This window comes from Triticum aestivum, chromosome 4B, assembly GCF_018294505.1.
Source record: "Triticum aestivum cultivar Chinese Spring chromosome 4B, IWGSC CS RefSeq v2.1, whole genome shotgun sequence".
NCBI classification, from domain to species: Eukaryota; Viridiplantae; Streptophyta; class Magnoliopsida; order Poales; family Poaceae; genus Triticum; species Triticum aestivum.
In genome coordinates, this window is record NC_057804.1 from 474480535 (window position 1) to 474498235 (window position 17701).

The 17701-nt window shown below is 49.2% G+C and overlaps 1 protein-coding gene across 1 annotated transcript; it reads right to left on the reverse strand.

Annotated features, from left to right (window-relative positions):
- Positions 1–878: 878 nt before the first annotated feature.
- Positions 879–10012, reverse strand: LOC123092793 (acyl-CoA-binding domain-containing protein 5). The gene is made up of 5 exons (XM_044514620.1): positions 8522–10012; positions 1992–2097; positions 1803–1891; positions 1479–1540; positions 879–1230 (listed from the first exon to the last, which is right to left on the reverse strand). Exons 1-5 carry the CDS (start codon positions 9832–9834, stop codon positions 1202–1204), a joined length of 1599 nt encoding a protein of 532 aa, XP_044370555.1. The 5' UTR covers positions 9835–10012; the 3' UTR covers positions 879–1201.
- Between the last annotated feature and the right edge of the window lie 7689 nt (positions 10013–17701).

The window sequence follows — 17701 nt, forward strand, 5'->3', positions numbered from 1 at the left end:
CGGCCATGTACACGCTACGGAGTGGGGCGCTCGCATGCGTCGCGCGAGCACGAAAGTAGCCCGACCGGGCGCCACCACAAACGAAAGGAAAAGCGCAACTCTTGGCGGCACCGTATAATCTGCGTGGTCTGTCCACCGCCTCTCGATGAGCCCGTCCGTGCCCTGTACTGGTAGCTCCCCGGCTTGGCGGTAGCCGGGTCGTGGCGCGCCTGTCCGTTCTGGCACTGCGCCGGCCTTGTTCGGCGCACGCGCGGGCGGTGGGTTCACGGGCGTGCATCGGCCGGACGAGGCCACGGGGTGCGCTTGACTCGCCGTGCCGCGGTGGGCTCCCTTGGCCCTCGTCCTGTGGGTCATGTGACTCGTATGGATCCTTTGGTGCTGCGGCATACGGCCAGCGTACCGCAGAGTATGGTACATGCGTGTTCCCTGGACGTGTCGGAGCTCCGGTTAGCCACGCCGATTTGCGCGGTCCTTCTGTCTGTCCCAAGGCCTGTCGCGAGCCATGTCAAGCGCACGGTCCTTGTCAGGCATTTATTTCGGAGAGAGATATGGTTTCACGTGATCCATGAAGGGCCATCGTTGCTATCTGGCCACTTCTCCGTCAGAAGGCGCAAAAATCCAACCCTCTGGTCTAGGCGTGCAGCCAAAGCCCTCGGGACCTTGGTGGACATGCGGGAGCCCATTCCGCTTCGGAAAATGATGGAATGCCATGACCACGACACATAACCTGCACCCTCGTTATCCACCACACAAGGAACTGAACTATATCCAACTGAAGAAGATAGGGTGAAAGTCATGGGGAGAATACCAACTGAACAAAGTTATGGAGAAAAGCATGCACGTCCCACAAATGAGATGATTTCAGCGCGAGACGGGTAGGACGTAGGATTATCCATTCTTCAACCACTTAATTTCTCATCCCAAACAGCGAGATGGCATACAATTACCGCTTTACCATAGATGCGGTTACACAGACTAAACCTGACGATAAGGTTGATACTGGCCGATATACAGGCAGCAGGCGGTCGTTGTGGGATATATATACAGTCATATACATTACACGTACCAACACCCATTACAGCACTAATATTAGCACAACCACAAACACTGTACAAACCTAATCTTATGGGGAAGGCATCAGCAGCGATCTCAGCAATGCGCTGACATCACCGATGCAAGAAATACTCGATGACCGTTACGTTCATTCGGTAGGGACGTCAGAGCTCTGCCCTGAAAATTTACAGGGTGGGCTTAATTGATAAAACATAATAAAGTGTGCAGGCAGAAAATCAAACTGATTGGAAAATGAAAGGTCCAAATTCAGCTACTTTGGGTTGGTTAGGGTTATGATGAATTTAAAATTAACATCCAGAAATACATATCACTACAAAGAGCTGTCAGAAAATTTAACATCACTGCAGCTTATTTTATTTCCTAGGAGTGAGTAAGCCAATGGAAAATATATGTGAAGCATGTACCTTTTTCGGGGTTAGGAGGAACTGTTAGTGGACCTTCATCTATGCTAGTACTACCTTCATTCCTGTCAAGAAATTCATCGACACCAGCAAGTCAGGGTCATAATCAATTGATAAAAGTCATGAAACAGGGTTATCATACCAGATCGTTGTACATACTGCCATTGGAAACAACTGGTACAACTACAGTGCTGGAAATTTCACCAAAATATTCTTGTACCAGCACCAATACATACCAGTCCAAATGGCAAATACAACACCGATATGTAACCCTGTTGTCATTTTGCAACGCTCCACAAGTCCACAATTCAGTAATTAGTAATTTACCCTTGATTGATCTGTGGGTCACTTGTATGAGTAGTCATTGTTAAAAGGGCCCCTTCAGAATCAACATCAACTTTCTGTTTCTCTGTGCTCTATATTATGATATTCATAAATCATTAGCTCTATTCTGAAGCAAAAAAAAATTACGTTGGGTAAACATAAGTTATACATTTTAACAAAAGAAAAGCTTACCGGGGTTGTGTCTCCCATCCATCCAGGAAGAAATTCTGACAAAAGATTCATGTATTTTTCCATAGCAATCTCAGGATGCATGTTTCCTAGCTTTTGCCAAGAGACCCTGACAGAACAACGAGTGGTTATTGTTAGATGTGTATAGTCTCTTTTCGATATATCCCCATTGTATAAGGGGTTTCCTGCACTTTACCACACATGTATATGTATTGGCCTTTGGCTATCAGTAAAGCTCAGTTGCTCATTATCCAACATGGTATCAGATGCTAGGTTGCCCTCGCTCTCTCGCACGCTGCAACTCCGTGCTCCCCCATCCTAGCCTACCTCGTCTCCGGCCGCCTCTGCTCGCTTCCGGCTGCCGCTGTCGCACTCGTCTCGTCCGGATCCGCCGCCCTGGCTGTACCGTTCGGCCTCGTCTTCCTCGTCTGGCGTATCTTGGACTGCGCCAAGGCTGCGCTCCGCCACCCCCTGCGCGCCCCAACCCCTGCCGGTCGGCCTCGGGAGCGCCTCCTCTGCTCGATCCCGTCAGAGCCGCGCGCTCCTCTTCCTCACGCGCAGAGCCGCGCGCTCCTCTCGATCCAGCACAGGGCCGCGCCGCTCTCGGGCTCGTCCTCTGGTCGATCCCGCACAGGGCCGCGCTCTGCTCCTCCCTCAGGTCGGGCCCCCGCCTGAGCTGCTCGACTGGCTGCATCGGGGAGTCCCTGCATCACGCGCTCCCTGCCCGCGGTCGCTTTCTGTGGCCTCGCTCGCTTCCTGGTTCGAGATCCCCTCGTTCCAGATCGAGTTGAGGGTCCGTTGACCAAAAAAAAAATGGCAGCGAGGCTTCCTCATGTCTGCTTTGGGCTATGTCGCGGTCCCTCGGTGCTCGGTCATCTTCGACGGCACCAACTATGCTGAGTTTGTGGGCTTCATGCGTATCCATATGCGCGGTCTCCTTTTGTGGGGTGTTCTCTCTGGCAAGGTCTCCTGTCCGCCATGCCCGGTTGCGCCCGTGGCCCCAATCCCACCAGTGCCGCCGGTCCTTGCTGCTGATGCTTCTCAGGCTGACCGGGATGCTGCCAAGGCTCTGGATGATGCTGCGGTTGATGCTTATGATCAGCAGGTATCTGCTTATTCTGATGCTCTCTCTGTGTACCGGGATGATCTGTCTGCTTACACTCAGTGGTGCAATGATGATGCTCGAGCTGCTGCTGTTCTCACTGCGAGTGTCCTCCCTCAGTTTGCTTCGGAGTTCATGGGACTTGGCACAGTTGCAGCGATGTGGTCTTACCTCTGTCAGCGCTATCAACCCTCTGGTGATGCTCTCTACCTATCTGTGGTGCGCCAGGAGCATGCACTTCAGCAAGGTGATTCTTCTGTTGATGAGTTCTACTCACAGTGCTCTGCCATCTGGCGCCAGCTTGACTCTCTTCGGACAGTTGTTTGTGGAACCTGTCGTTGCTGTCAGACTACTCGGTCTGATCTTGAGTTTCAGAGGGTCCATGAGTTCTTATCTCGTCTCCGATCTGAGTTTGAGCCTCGACGTGCTCACTTGCTTGCTCGTGGTCGTGTTCCTATCTCAGAGATACTTGCTGAGCTTCGTGCCGAGGAGACCCGCCTTCGCTCTGACGGGTTGCTTCTGGTTCCGTCAGTGTTGGCCGCCCGGGCTCCTGCGTCGTCTGCTCGCCTCACTGCTCCGCCGCTCTTGCCTACTCCTCCAGGGGGGGTGAGCCGTCCTCCTTATGCTGAGAAGGGCACGTCGCGCCGTGACACCGTTTGTGGTTATTGCTCCCGGTCAGGTCACCCAGAGTCTGATTGTCGCCAGAAGAAGCGAGACCAGAGGCGCTCCTCCAGTGGGACTCCTGTGTCTTCCTCGACTCCGTCACTCACTGACCAGGACATTGTTCGTCTCAAGCGTCTTCTTGCTTCCTCAGGCTCCTCGTCGACTGCTTCTGCTGCTGCTATGACTGAATCCCCTTCCTCACCATCACCGGCACCTACACAGTCAGGTACATCTTCGTGGGTTCTGGATTCTGGAGCTTCCTTTCATATGTCTTCTGATTCTTCCGCGTTGTCTTCTCTCCGACCACTTGATTCGCCTGTTAATGTTCTTACTGCCGATGGCACATCTCTTCCTGTTGCTAGTCGTGGTATTCTTTCCACTCCATTTTTTTCTGTTCCGAGTGTTTCACATGTTCCTCGCCTTACCATGAATCTTTTTTCCGCTGCCCAACTTACTGATTCTGGTTGTCGTGTCATTCTTGATACCGACTCTTGCTCCATTCAGGATCGTCGCACCAAGGCTTTGGTTGGTGCTGGCCCCCGGCGCCGTGAGTCAGAGGGCCCTTGGGAGGTTGACTGGCTTTGTGTTCCTTCCGCTGCCACCACTTCTGCCAGCTCCCATGCTCTTGCTGCCTCCTCGTCTGCGTCCTTCCAGCAGTGGCATCATCGCCTTGGTCACATCTGTGGCTCTCGCTTGTCTTCTTTAGTTCGTCAGGGCCTCTTAGGGTTTGTATCTGGAGATGTCTCCTTACATTGTAATGGTTGCAGACTTGGCAAACAGACTCAGTTACCTTATCCTACTAGTGAGTCTGTATCTCAGCGTCCTTTTGACTTAGTTCATTCTGATGTTTGGGGTCCTGCTCCTTTTGATTCAAAAGGTGGTCACCACTACTATGTTTTGTTTATTGATGATTTCTCTCGCTACACTTGGCTCTACTTCATGAAATCTCGTAGCGAGGTTCTCCCTATATACAAACGTTTTGCTGCCATGGTTCACACCAAGTTTTCCACGCCCATTCGCACTTTTCGTGCTGACTCTGCTGGAGAGTATATCTCTCAGCTGTTGCGTGGTTTTCTCGCGGAACAGGGTACTCTTGCCCAGTTTTCATGCCCTGGTGCTCATGCTCAGAATGGTGTTGCCGAACGTAAGCATCGTCATTTACTTGAGACGGCTCGTGCGATGATGATTGCTGCTTCCCTTCCACCCCATTTTTGGGCTGAGGCTGTCTCTGCATCCACCTATCTCATCAACATTCAGCCATCGACTGCCTTGCAGGGTGGTATTCCTCTGGAGTGTCTCACTGGTCGCTCTCCTGACTACTCCACTCTCCGTATGTTTGGATGCATGTGCCATGTTCTTCTTGCCCCCCGAGAACGCACCAAACTGACTGCTCAGTCGGTTGAGTGTGTTTTCCTTGGTTACAGTGATGAGCACAAGGGCTATCGATGTTGGGATCCTGTGGGTCGTCGCTTGCGCATCTCGCGTGATGTGACCTTTGACGAGTCTCGTTCTTACTACCCACGTCCTTCTTCCTCGAGTTTCTCTGTGGACGATCTCTCTTTCCTTCTCCTTCCCGATACACCCTGCTATGTGCCTCCTGTGTCATCTATTCCTTACTGTCAGACAGTACTGGTGCTATCAGTATTGCGCGTGACCCGGTGAAGCATGAGCTCACCAAGCACATCGGTGTGGATGCCCACTTTGTGCGTGCTGCTGTGCAGGATCAGACTCTCGCTCTTCACTATGTGCCCTCAGAGTTACAGTTGGCTGACTTCTTCACGAAGGCACAGACTCGAGCGCAGCATACCTTTTTTCTCTCCAAACTCAGTGTTGTTGATCCACCATGAGTTTGAAGGGGGGGGGGGGTGTTAGATGTGTATAGTCTCTTTTCGGTATATCCCCATTGTATAAGGGGTTTCCTGCACTTTACCACACATGTATATGTATTGGCCTTTGGCTATCAGTAAAGCTCAGTTGCTCATTATCCAACAGTTATTACCAGCTAAGCATGGTGCACCTACACAGAACCCCTAAGAATACAAAAGTATACAATTTATTACAAACAACTGGTAGCACATCATTGTCAAATAATGGCACCAATAGACGTTATCTAACCATTTTTTCTTTAAGGTGTTCCGCACTCAACACTAAAAGTCCAAAATAGTAGAATGATTGTCAAGTCAAAATCGTTACAAGATTTTATATCACTTACCGGATATCGTGTGCGTATTTTCCTCATGTCATTTTCTTACTCATACTTTCCAAGTACTTTGATACATTCAACAGAATTATTGGAAACAAAATACATGTATGTAGCACATTCATAATTATTGCAAGTACAACTCCAAAATCAGTTCTTTGTAAATAAATATGATTGACAGATCACACATCAGAAATAGCTGCGAGATATCTGCCATGACCATGTCATGTCATGTATATCAGTTAGGTGTGTGTTAGTACGTCAACATTTCAGTAGTACACTTTTGACCAGCATTCCATATTTTAACATCTATGGAACCTTCTCGTTCCAAAATAGGTAAGTTTGGTTGTTAGATGTGTACCACCACTGGTTGGCAGTGGTCTGTTTAATTAATCAATATATAAGGCTTATAGATTTGGCCAACAAGGCTCTAAAGACAAATCTACCAGTTTCTTTTCTCACATTTTTAAGCATATGCTTGCATTACAAGAATATCACTCTGCAGTATACAACTCATAAGATAATGACTATCAGGATACAACATTTCTCAATTAATGCTCTACCGGATAGCTCTTCAAAGTGAAAAAGGAAAGGAAAAACACTCATGGATAACAACGACCTAGGATATTATCACAGATGGGTTCAGAACGTAGGATCTCAGGCAGTATTTGCAGCTCCAAAACAGGGTGTTTGTGTCGCGTTAACAGGTAAGGACAGGTATCTTCCCCTTGAAATGGACTAAATCACAGCAGTACACTCTAGGTTTAAACATAAATATGCATGTTTGCGGACAGGCTTCTCATGTTATGACACCATTCTGAAGATATGACCACAGGGCCACCAGCTAAATTTGCACAAGAATCTATAAGGTATGCATTAAAATTCTTTGCTACTGCTGTACCTTACCCCAAAAAAACTTGGGCAAGAGAGGTTGTTCAGTGCCTACTTACTGTCAATTATGCCAAATTAGAGAACAAATCGACAGAAGGCAGATCGACAGAACATAAATCACTTGATGTAGAATTGTCAATTCAGTTTACAGAGGAAATTGCACCAGACCAACCTATAACATTGAGTTTACACAAAGCCCAACAGTACTTGTCATAATGGCACAAGATTTACAATTTCGTACATGGTCCCAAACTAAAAGGTGATAAAATAGTTTTTATTAAGAATATGTTTTGTTGCCAAAATTTGAAAACACGTGTGGTAAAATGACGAATTTTGGAGTACAGGTGGATATCTATCAGCAATGGGTATCTCCAGTGGGATTCCTCCACTTTGTAGGTAAGGGCTATAATCCTTTTATTACCTATTCCTTAGACATACAGCCTTAGCACCAAATGCGATCTGAGGATGTCTGAGAGGATAAAATAGTGTATAAGGTAATTCCTATGAGCACAGAACACTATGATTTCAATTGTTCTGTTACGCACTCACTTGCAAGTGGGTCCCACGTGCCAATTACAGGAAAGGTGAAGAAGATAGATGGGTACACTAACAGGTGAGTCCCGCCTGCCAGTCCATCATTTCAAATTTCAAATGGTTTCTAACTGATGAGGTCTATAGAGATATAACAAACAATTTATATGCCAACGTATTAATTAAATGTGCTATGTGTACGATGTTAAAGTTTTAGCAATTTATTCAGAACATATCAACAATGTCAACCTAGCTGCAAAATGTATACCGAGAACTGCTTCTATTAGTTTCATTATGCCATTTTTGGTTTCTTGACTTCCAAATAAAAGACAAAAATCCTCTCAGAATTACCTACAAAACCTTAGGCAATTACTGATCATATATCGACTATGATGACACTGCATGTATCTTGATAAATATGCTTTGGTTGCTATGCTTGATTCATGTTGTGCATATATACAGAAAGTGCTTCGTCTGCTTCTGTTAATGATTAAATTGCACTCTGTCAAATAAATACTGGGTTCATCTGTTCATGTATAGTTTATTCAAAAAACTCAAAAAGATTCCTGTAAATAATGCAGCCTTATCCATTGACGAAAGAACACTATAGGAGAGACATCCTTACACACTACACATTTAATTACTTGGTTTAAGTGCACCATGTTTCCCCATTAGAAGTAATAGACACCGTACCAAATAAATTTGATTGCCATTATGGTGTAGCTACCTTTTGTGTCTTTTGCCAACTTGCAACAGCCAAGCACCAAACAATTCAGTTGTCCATGTTATTTCAGCCTTATGCACTGACAGATCAATGTAGCAGGAGACATCCTTAAACACTACAAAGTTAGTTACCTGGTTTAAGTGCACAACTTTTAAACTAGCTTTTAATCATAGTCCCCATTAGAAGAAATAGATAAGGTACCAGATAAATTTGATTGCCATTATGATGTAGCAACCTTTTTGGTCTTTTTCCAAGCACAAAACCATTCAGTTGTTCATATAGAAAGAATTCAATGTTATTACCACTGGCAGGGGGGTTGGGTACTCAAACGTGTTTTGTAAAATATCATTGACTAATATGACTTGCTGCATCACAAGAAAGATAAGTGGAACCATAGTGTCAAAGAGAGATAAAACACATACCATTTTGCACGAGAAGAAGGTCTCAGTGTAAGTGGTTGTGCAGCGTCATAACAGGGACCATCAACTGCAACCTTGAGAAGTCCCTGCAGCTGCAGCTGCACATCGCTATTCAGCTTCGACAGAGCAGCCGCCCCGGCGTCACTAGCTGCAAATGCCGCTGCTGCACCAAATCTCTTCTCCACTTCACTTCTCTCAATCCCTTCCCACTCTTCAAACTCCATGCTCGCTCTAGCCTCATCTTCCGGCATCCCTAGCAATGTGGTATCCTTCTCCGGTAGCTGAACATCCACTTTGTCATTAGAGCTGTCTTCTTGGCTGACATTTAGATCATCAGATTTCTTAAGAGCCGGCTCGTCCTTAGGGACCAATTTTTCTTGCTGATCATCCGTGCCGGCCTCATGCCGAGCTTCCTCCTTGTTGTGAACTTCTTCATGTGGAACAACAACTTCTTCCACAGATGGTTCTTTCATTTCCTCATCCTTTGCTGCGGCGTCCGGAATCACTCTTGGAGCCACAACGTGAGCCAATTCATGCTGATTCGCTTCAATGACTTGCTCCTGCTGCTTCCCAGGTACGATGTCAAGAACATCTGCAGGTGGAGTCTCGGAAGCCAATTCACGCGGAATCACTTCAGCAGCTTGAGCTCCCTCCTCCTCCCTCTCCAGTCCTGCATCAACAACTTCTGCAGGAGCAGCCCCCACATCCAGATGGAGCTGCTTCACTTCAACAGCTTCCATAGCATGAACTTCCTGTTTCTGCACTCCCGCATCAGGGACTTCACTCGGGGCAACTTCAGCACCCAGATCATTCTGCTGGGTTGTCTCTTCCTCCAACTCCACGTCAAGAACCTCTCTGGGAGCAGCTTCGGCGCCGGAATCCCGCGGCTTCGCTTCGACAGCCGCCTCGACGGCCGCGGTTAAATCGCACTGCTTCTTGCCAACTTCACCCTCCTCCTTCTGCTCCCGCGACACGGTGCCAAGGAACAGCTCCGGAGCAAGCGTGGCCGGAACCCCCTCTTCCGCGGCCACCCACTCGGTCATCCCCTCCGCGACGGTCGCGGGGGCCTTCTCCACCTCGACCCACCCCTCGGCGAGAGCCGGCGCCGCCACATCCGCCCACGCTCCCACCTCGTCCACCTCGATGACCCTCTCCTCTTCCGCCTCCTCCGCTTTTTCCTCCGCGATCACGTCAGCCGGTCCCGCCGCGCGATCGCGGCGGGGGGGATCATTGTTCCCGGAGAGGAGCTTGGCGAGCAGGAAGGCGACGAGGAGGGTGGCCGCCGCCGTGAGGAGCAGCTCGAACAGCAGCTCCATGAATCCCGGGCGGGGAAGGGCGGGGGAGGAAGCGAGGCAGCGGATGCGGCTTCTCGCTTGCTTTTTCTTGTTCGGTTGGGTCGGCGAGGAGAAGGGGGAAAGAGAAAGCGGAAACAGGGGGGCTACAGGAGAAGGAGAAGGGGGAGCAGCAGAAGAGACGAGGGTGGAGACGGAGGTGGGTGCGTGTGGGGAGAGAGTAAAGGGGGTGGGGCGCCAAAAGGGAGAGGCATATTCGGGGGCGGATACGACCGCCACGAGGGAGGGCCGTAGGCGGAGAGCGGAAAAGGTCTCGTCGACCGCGAGCCGCTTGGGGCGACGCCGTCAGGGGGTTTTCGTTTCCTTGCGCTCGGCTACGCGACGAGGCGGGGTGATCGGCGAGAAGGGCGGCGACGGAGACAGCGAGCGCCGGACCGCCAACGTTTGGAGATTTGGGTTGGGGGGTTTCGGCCTTTTGCTCGCTTTGCGTGTGCTGCGCGCTTTCGGTGGGAAATTTCTCCGCGGTATTCATGGCCATTTCCTTTCTTTCCTGCTTCCCCCTTCGTTCTCCTCTTCCTAACGTCACACCTTTTTTTTTGAACGAAGGCAAAACATTTGACTCGTGAAGAAGAAAATAAAGTGTTTATTACAAGCCCTGAACTACAAAAGTTGCTACTCAACCAGAATGATGGTTCCTAAATTTTTTGGCTCTTCTGGCCATGCAAAGAGAAGCTTCAAGTTTGATGTTGCCGAGTAAAATTGTTCGCACGAGGATTGGTTAGGAAAGACCCGTGTATTTCTTTGGTTTCATATGGACCACGAAATGAGCATGGCCAGATGTGCAAGCTTTGCGATTTTGTATGTTCTTTCCGAAGCGGTTGGTCCAACAATCTTTAACCGTTTGCTCAAAATGCCATTAGGAGGTGTCAATGTGCTCGAGATGTAGCCACTCATGACACGTGGGAGCCTAGACCACGAGAAAAAAACGACTCGGCCTTGTGTCACCCCCCCCCCCCCTCGCGCGACCAGGGCGCTCCAACCCTAAACGCCAGTTGTTGATCCCCCTCCCCTCTCCCTCCCTGCCGTCTGGCAGTGCCGGTGGCGGCAAGATCTCCCTCGCTCGTTCCTGGAGCCAGGGTCGTGGGGCGCTTCTCCTTCTCCTGGACCTGGCAGCGAGCTCAATGGTTGGCGCGTGCTACTTGTGAACTACGTTGGGATTTTTTCGAAGAGGAGAGGATGATGCAGTACAATAGGGATAAATATTTCCCTCGGTTAAGAACCAAGATTATCAATCCAGTAGGAGAACCAAGCAACACTATGTAAGCAGTACCTGCACACAAACAATAAATCCTTGCAACCCAACGCGAACAAGGGGTTGTCAATCTCTTGACGGTTACGAGCAAGATTAAATTGTATGATGATAGATAGATAGATCAAACAAAAATATAAAATAAAATAAATAAAAGAAAAACGCAGCAAGGTGTTTTTGGTTTTAGTAAATGATACAAGACAGACCCGGGTGAGGGTGTCCCGGACTAAGGGGTCCTCGAGCTGCCGGCCTATCTCTCATGGGCCGCGCTGATGGGCCACTCTTGATTAATCAAAGGAAGGCCGGATTACAGGCGACCCCGTGCTCCACAAGGAAACCTCCGAAGACTTGCATATCCTCCAAGCCTAGTTAGCGTAACCAGCATGTTTATCCACTGACGATGACTGGCCATGTGTAACCCTAAGTACCCCTGGTGTCTATATAAACCGGAGGGTTTATCCCGTAGAGGGACGGAACCATTGTCACCATACCCACCTAGGGTTTAGTCCATCCGATCTCGTGGTAGATCAACTCAGTAATTGTCATACAAACACAATCAAGCAGGACGTAGGGTTTTACCTCCTCGAGAGGGCCTGAACCTGGGTAAGCATTGTCTTTATGTTCCCTTTTACCCATCGATCCAACATCCACAGCTCAGGACCCCCTACCTGAGATCCGTCGGTTTTGACAATGACTTTGGTGCTTTCACTGAGAGTTCCGCTGAAGAATCATCAAGGATCAATGGCTCGCCTAGTCGCCAGCAACAACATCCGTGATGGGACGTTTCGTTCCCGGCCAGCTCTTCGCGTTTGGCAGCATCATGCTACACGCTGATCCGACCGGCCATCTCTGTCGGGTCAATACTTTCGCTCCCGGTGAGAGATCAGGTTTGGAAACCTAGAGTTCCTTACCGACCCCTGGGGAGACCTTGTCCTCACAGGGTTCTCGTCTTCACCCGAAAGACCCACAAACCCCGAGGCTTCGACTTCAGGTTCGGCTTACCCCGTTATCAGGTTGGCCGCTACTCCGGATCCAGCCTTAAGCTTGAACCCTATCCCTACGCTCAACGACACAGGATCGGCCTCAACCGAGCATGACCCCAGGGCAATTTCGAACGCTCCCAGCGCAGCAAAACTGCAAATTAATCCTAAACATTGCCAGAACATGGACCCGATAGATTTCTCACTATTAAACGGGATATTGGATCAGATCCAAGCCATAGGGATTGCCGACGGCCAGTCCTCGTTTTGCAATCAGATCGGACTTAGAGTCGACGACAGGGAAATTTACATCCCGTCTGTCACTCACTTCTTCGCCATGGTCGAGGATCCGGCCGAAGACTCGCCCCCGCTCCCTCTGGAGCCTAGAACGAGTCGGGTACAAATCTTCGATCACCGAGCTTCGTCGTCTAGCTCAGAATCCGGCCTCCGCTTTGGAAGAGTCCAAAGCCAAAGTCCGATTCGGCACACGACCTCGACTCACATCCTGTTGGGATCAATTTTTTGTCCGACCCACCCCCACGTCGAGTACTCTCCAAGTACCTCGGGCGGCCCGGTATATGGGATCTAATGTATGTGAAACAACAGCCCGAAGAAATAATCTGGCAATTCTGGACTAGATTCCTCCTTATCAAAAGCAAGATAGCACACTACGACAGCCAGGAAATTCTGGCGACGTTCTATCATAACTGCCGAGACGAAGGCGTCCTAAACGCCCTCGCTCGCCGTCACATTCAAAGCTTCTCTAAGCTATCAAATTTGGTGTGCAAATACTGCGCCATGGAAGATGCTTGGCAGGCTTAGCAAGAGAAAACAGAGTCAATCCAAGCCGAGGAATCCAGACGAGCCCGGGTGAAGCGCGCACACTCTCGCCGGACAGCTAAATATGAGTTGCCCAAGAAAAAGAAGAAACCCCGGGCAGGATCTAGAACGGTCCTTGACGAACTACTGGACAAACCGTGCCCTATACACTCCATCCTGCTCAATAGAAACCCAACCCACAGCCTTCGAGCTTGTTGGGTGATCAGGCAGGTCACCAAGAGCGGAGAAGCCATCCTTAGAGGCTCATACTCAAACAGATGTCCAACAATGCCTTCGAATAATGACGCTGAGATCCTAATGATCTACAAAATGTATTCCTCAAAAATCGGAGGAAAAGAGCCTTTGGTAGTGTCACGCCCAAGATGCGATACTATCCCAAAGAGACTCGAAGGTCCCACCAAGGATAGAACCGCATATTGAAACGCTTTTGCAAGGTGGATATCATTACATCAACATTACATAATAGATGGGGATACATACATAAGGCATACAATGCCACACGAATACAACATCATCTTACATAAGAGCACCATCCGACTACGGATGAAACACAAACAGAAACTCAAACGACATCCACCCTGCTAACCCAGGCTGCCGACCTGGAACCTATCCCCTAATCGAAGAAGCAGAAGAAGAACTCAACGCAAGCAAGCATCGCTCTCGCGTCATGATCATCGCATAACCTGTACCTGCAACTGTTGTTGTAGTAATCTGTGAGCCACGAGGACTCAGCAATCCCATTACCATGGGTATCAAGACTAGCAAAGCTAAATGGGTAAGGAAGGGGTAAAGTGGTGAGGTTGCAGCAGCGACTAAGCATATATGGTGGCTAACATACGCAAATAAGAGCGAGAAGAGAGCAAACGGAACGGTTGTGAAACTAGCAATGATCAAGAAGTGATCCTGAACTCCTACTTACGTCAAACATAACCCAAAAACCGTGTTCACTTCCCGGACTCCGTCAAGAAGAGACCATCACGGCTACACACGCGGTTGATGCGTTTTAATTCGGATCTGGTGTCAAGTTATCTACAACCAGACATTAACAAATTCCCATCTGCCCATAACCGCGGGCACGGCTCTCGAAAGTTTATACCCTGTAGGGGTGTCCCAACTTAGCCCATGATAAGCTCTCGCGATCAACGAAGGATATACCTTCTCCCAGGAAGACCCGATCAGACTCGGAATCCCGGTTTACAAGACATTTCGACAATGGTAAAACAAGACCAGCAAAGCCGCCCGATGCGCCGACAAATCCCGATAGGAGCTGCACATATCTCGTTCTCAGGGCAACACCGGATGAGACTAGCTACGAGTAAAACCAACCCTCAAGTTGCCCTGAGGTGGCCCCGCAGGCAGCTCAGTTCGGACCAACACTTAGACAAGCACTGGCCCGGGGTGGGGGAGGCTAAAATAAAGATGACCCTCGGGTTGGCCGATCCAAGGGAAGGGTATAGGTGGTGGTGAGGCAAATGGTAAAACCAAGGTTGGGCCTTGCTGGAGGAGTTTTATTCAAAGCAAACTGTCAAGAGGGTCCCATAAATCACCCAACCGCATAAGGAACGCAAAATCCGGGAACATAACACCGGTATGACGGAAACTAGGGCGGCAAGAGTGGAACAAAACACCAGTCATAAGGCCGAGTCTTCCACCCTTTACCAAGTATATAGATGCATTAATTAAATAAGAGATATTGTGATATCCCAACAAAAATCCTGTCCACCATGGAGCAATCTTCAACTTCACCTGCAACTAACAACGCTATAAGAGGAGTTGAGCAAAGGCGGTAACATAGCCAAGCAATGGTTTGCTAGGAAGGGTGTCAAAGGTTAGAGGTTCATGGCAATTTGGGAGGCTTGAAGAGCAAAAGACAGGTAGCGCATCAAAGCGATAGAGCGAAGCAACTAGCATAGCAATGATAGTAGTGAGATCCAGGGTAGCGATCATCTTGCCTGAAATCCCGCTAGGAAGAAGAACGAGTCCATGAAGAAGACGAACGGGAGTAGTCGAACGAATCCTCACAACTCCGGAACGAAACCGAAGCTAACGAGAGAAGCAAACCGGAATGAAGCAAACAACATAGTAAACACTCAATCATAACCATGACATGATGCCTGTCCGGTTTAATGAGTCATGGCATGCAACGTGCAATAAACAATACTACAATTTAAGTGGAGCTCAATATGCAACGAGTTGCATATTGATGAAACACCACATCCAATTATTTAATTCACTCTCGTTTATGCTACCCAACAATATTAAATGTTATTAACATGGCAAGAGGTGCAACACAATAAAACTACCTATCTAGGCAAGTTTAAATGAGGTCGGAAACAACAAACAACAATTCCGAAAAATCCCCATATGCAAATTATGAATTTGGTACTGTTCTGCCCTAAAACATATTTTAAGGTTGTTAAACTGGAAAATAAAGTGGACCATGTTAAACTAGGCATTTTTCCACCCCATTTACATATAAAGTTTATTTAAAATGGAGCTACAGTTATTTAGTTATGAAATAAAGCATTTTAACATGGCATTTGAGCAAATTTAAACAAACAGCATTTTAAACATTTTAACCATGGATGAAAATGGCATATTATTAATCTACACAAAATTCTAAGCATTTTACATATATAAAACATTTTAATCCGATGCACGGTTTGTGAGATATTAAATGCATGAACATGGAGGGGTAATCTGTAAATATGCAGTCTCTGGATAATTGGCAAAATTTGCAGCGCATGGAAAAAAAATACATGGGCCGAATCTGGGCGGACTGGGCCAACAAAGAGGAGGGATGTGGGCGCTCACACATGGGCCAAGCCCGGCTGGTGGAGCAGGAGGCGGACAGGCCGGCTAGGCGCGACTGGGCCTGGCTGCTACTGGGCCACGGGAGGATCTGGAGGCGCGCTGGCCCAGGAGTGGTCAATGTGCCTGGTTCCTTCGATGCAGGGAAGCAGGGGATCGAGCTCGTGCTCGACAGAAGACAGCGACGGTGCAGGGGACAGCAATGACGGCGTGGGACTTGAAGGGGAGCGACGGCGGGCTGCAGGGAAGGCCGGCGAGGTGGAGGCGGGGCGGATCCGGCCAGGAAGGGTCGGCTTGGGGAGGCTTGAAGCGGCAGCGCCATTTCCCTGAAGCTCCTGCAGGTTGCGGCGGTCAGCGAGGCAACAAAATCCCGTGGAGGAAGAGCGAAGGAAGCAGAAGGAGGGACGCAAGGGGCTGGCCTGTTGGTCTGGCGATCGCCGGCGCTGGAAGCGGGGGTGGTTTGGTGGCGCCGGCGTGGATCCAGGTTGAGGGGCTGCAGCGGCTTCTGGGCGAGGGAACACAAGGGCGACGGTCATGGCAGCTCAGTTCCCTGTTGAGACAGAGAGAGAGCATTGTGAGAGAGAAGAGAGAAACGGGAGAGGAAACGAGGGGAAGGAAGAGAGGGATACAGAGGACGCAGGGGCGTGGTGCAGTTCCTGGCGGACGACTCATCGACGGTGTCGAACGGCAATGGCGAAGAAAAAAGCTTCAGGAGGAGCTTCTCTCCTCCTGAATCGGGACGGGGCGCGGGGTTACGGGAGGTTGGACGAGCTCGGTCCTCGAGAAGAGGAGGTGCTCGGGTGGCTTGGCGGTGCAAGGGGACGAGGCAGGGGACCTGCATCTGTTGCTGCGGTGGCTCTCAGGAAGCAGAAGAGGCGATTGCCTCGGGCACGGCTGGAGGACGAAGATGCAGGAGATCCGCACGGGGAGGCTGCTGCTGCACGGAGGCTCGGCGAGGGGTGGATTTGGTGCTCGGGGTCGGAGAGAAAGAGCTCGAGCTCCTGTTGGTGGGTGGAGGAAAACGAGGAGAAGGGGATCCCGAGGTGGATCGAGACCGGGTGGCGGCGACTGGATTGGACTGATGGGACAAGCCTCCTGAAGATTAGGGTTGGTCTACTTTACATAGCGAGTGGATTTTTGGGTAGGGGCTATCTCCTCCCTCCGATCACAATCGGACGGTCGAGAAATAAATAGGTAGGGTGTCTAAATAAGAAAACGAGGATGTTTTGTAGATATTTTTGGGGATGATCTGAATGCAACGGTAAAGACTGAGCGGGTCGGGTTCGGGCAAGTTTCGGACATGGTTGCAAAGGGGGTTCGATGCACTGTGCAAAGAGGGATTAGGTGGTTTGACAAGAGTGAATCGAAAACCTAGTTGGTCTGGAACGGTCAAGAAGGCAAAGCGGCCCGAGGGACGGTGATGAAGGCAAAGGGAGAAACGGCAACAACGAGTGAATGCAAGTTTGAAAACAATGACGGCAACAGAGTGCCAATGCAATGCGAATGATGCGATGAGATGAAATGAATGACATGAACAAAATGCAAAACAAAAGACAAAACCGAACCACGAAGGAAATATCATATCGCATCTCCGGAAAAGGCAAGAGTTAGAGTTACGAATATGGAAAGTTGCATCCGGGGTGTTACAACACTCCACCACTACGAGAGGATCTCGTCCCGAGATCTAGGATGGCACCGGAGTGAAACGGAAGAGGAAGAGAAGAGGTAAAACTAAGTTGCTTCTTCGACAAACGAGTGAAACCAGGAACCTTGAGAGGTTGAGCAAAATGAAAGAAAGAAAACAACAAAGATGAACAAAATTGAAAACACTCCGTTAGAAAAGGGGAACAAGGGATACAATGAGTACCAAGAGGTTTAGTGATAAGATAGATATTGAAACCCCTCCGGTTAAAACTAGATAGAGAAGGAATAAGATTGATATAATTTTGAC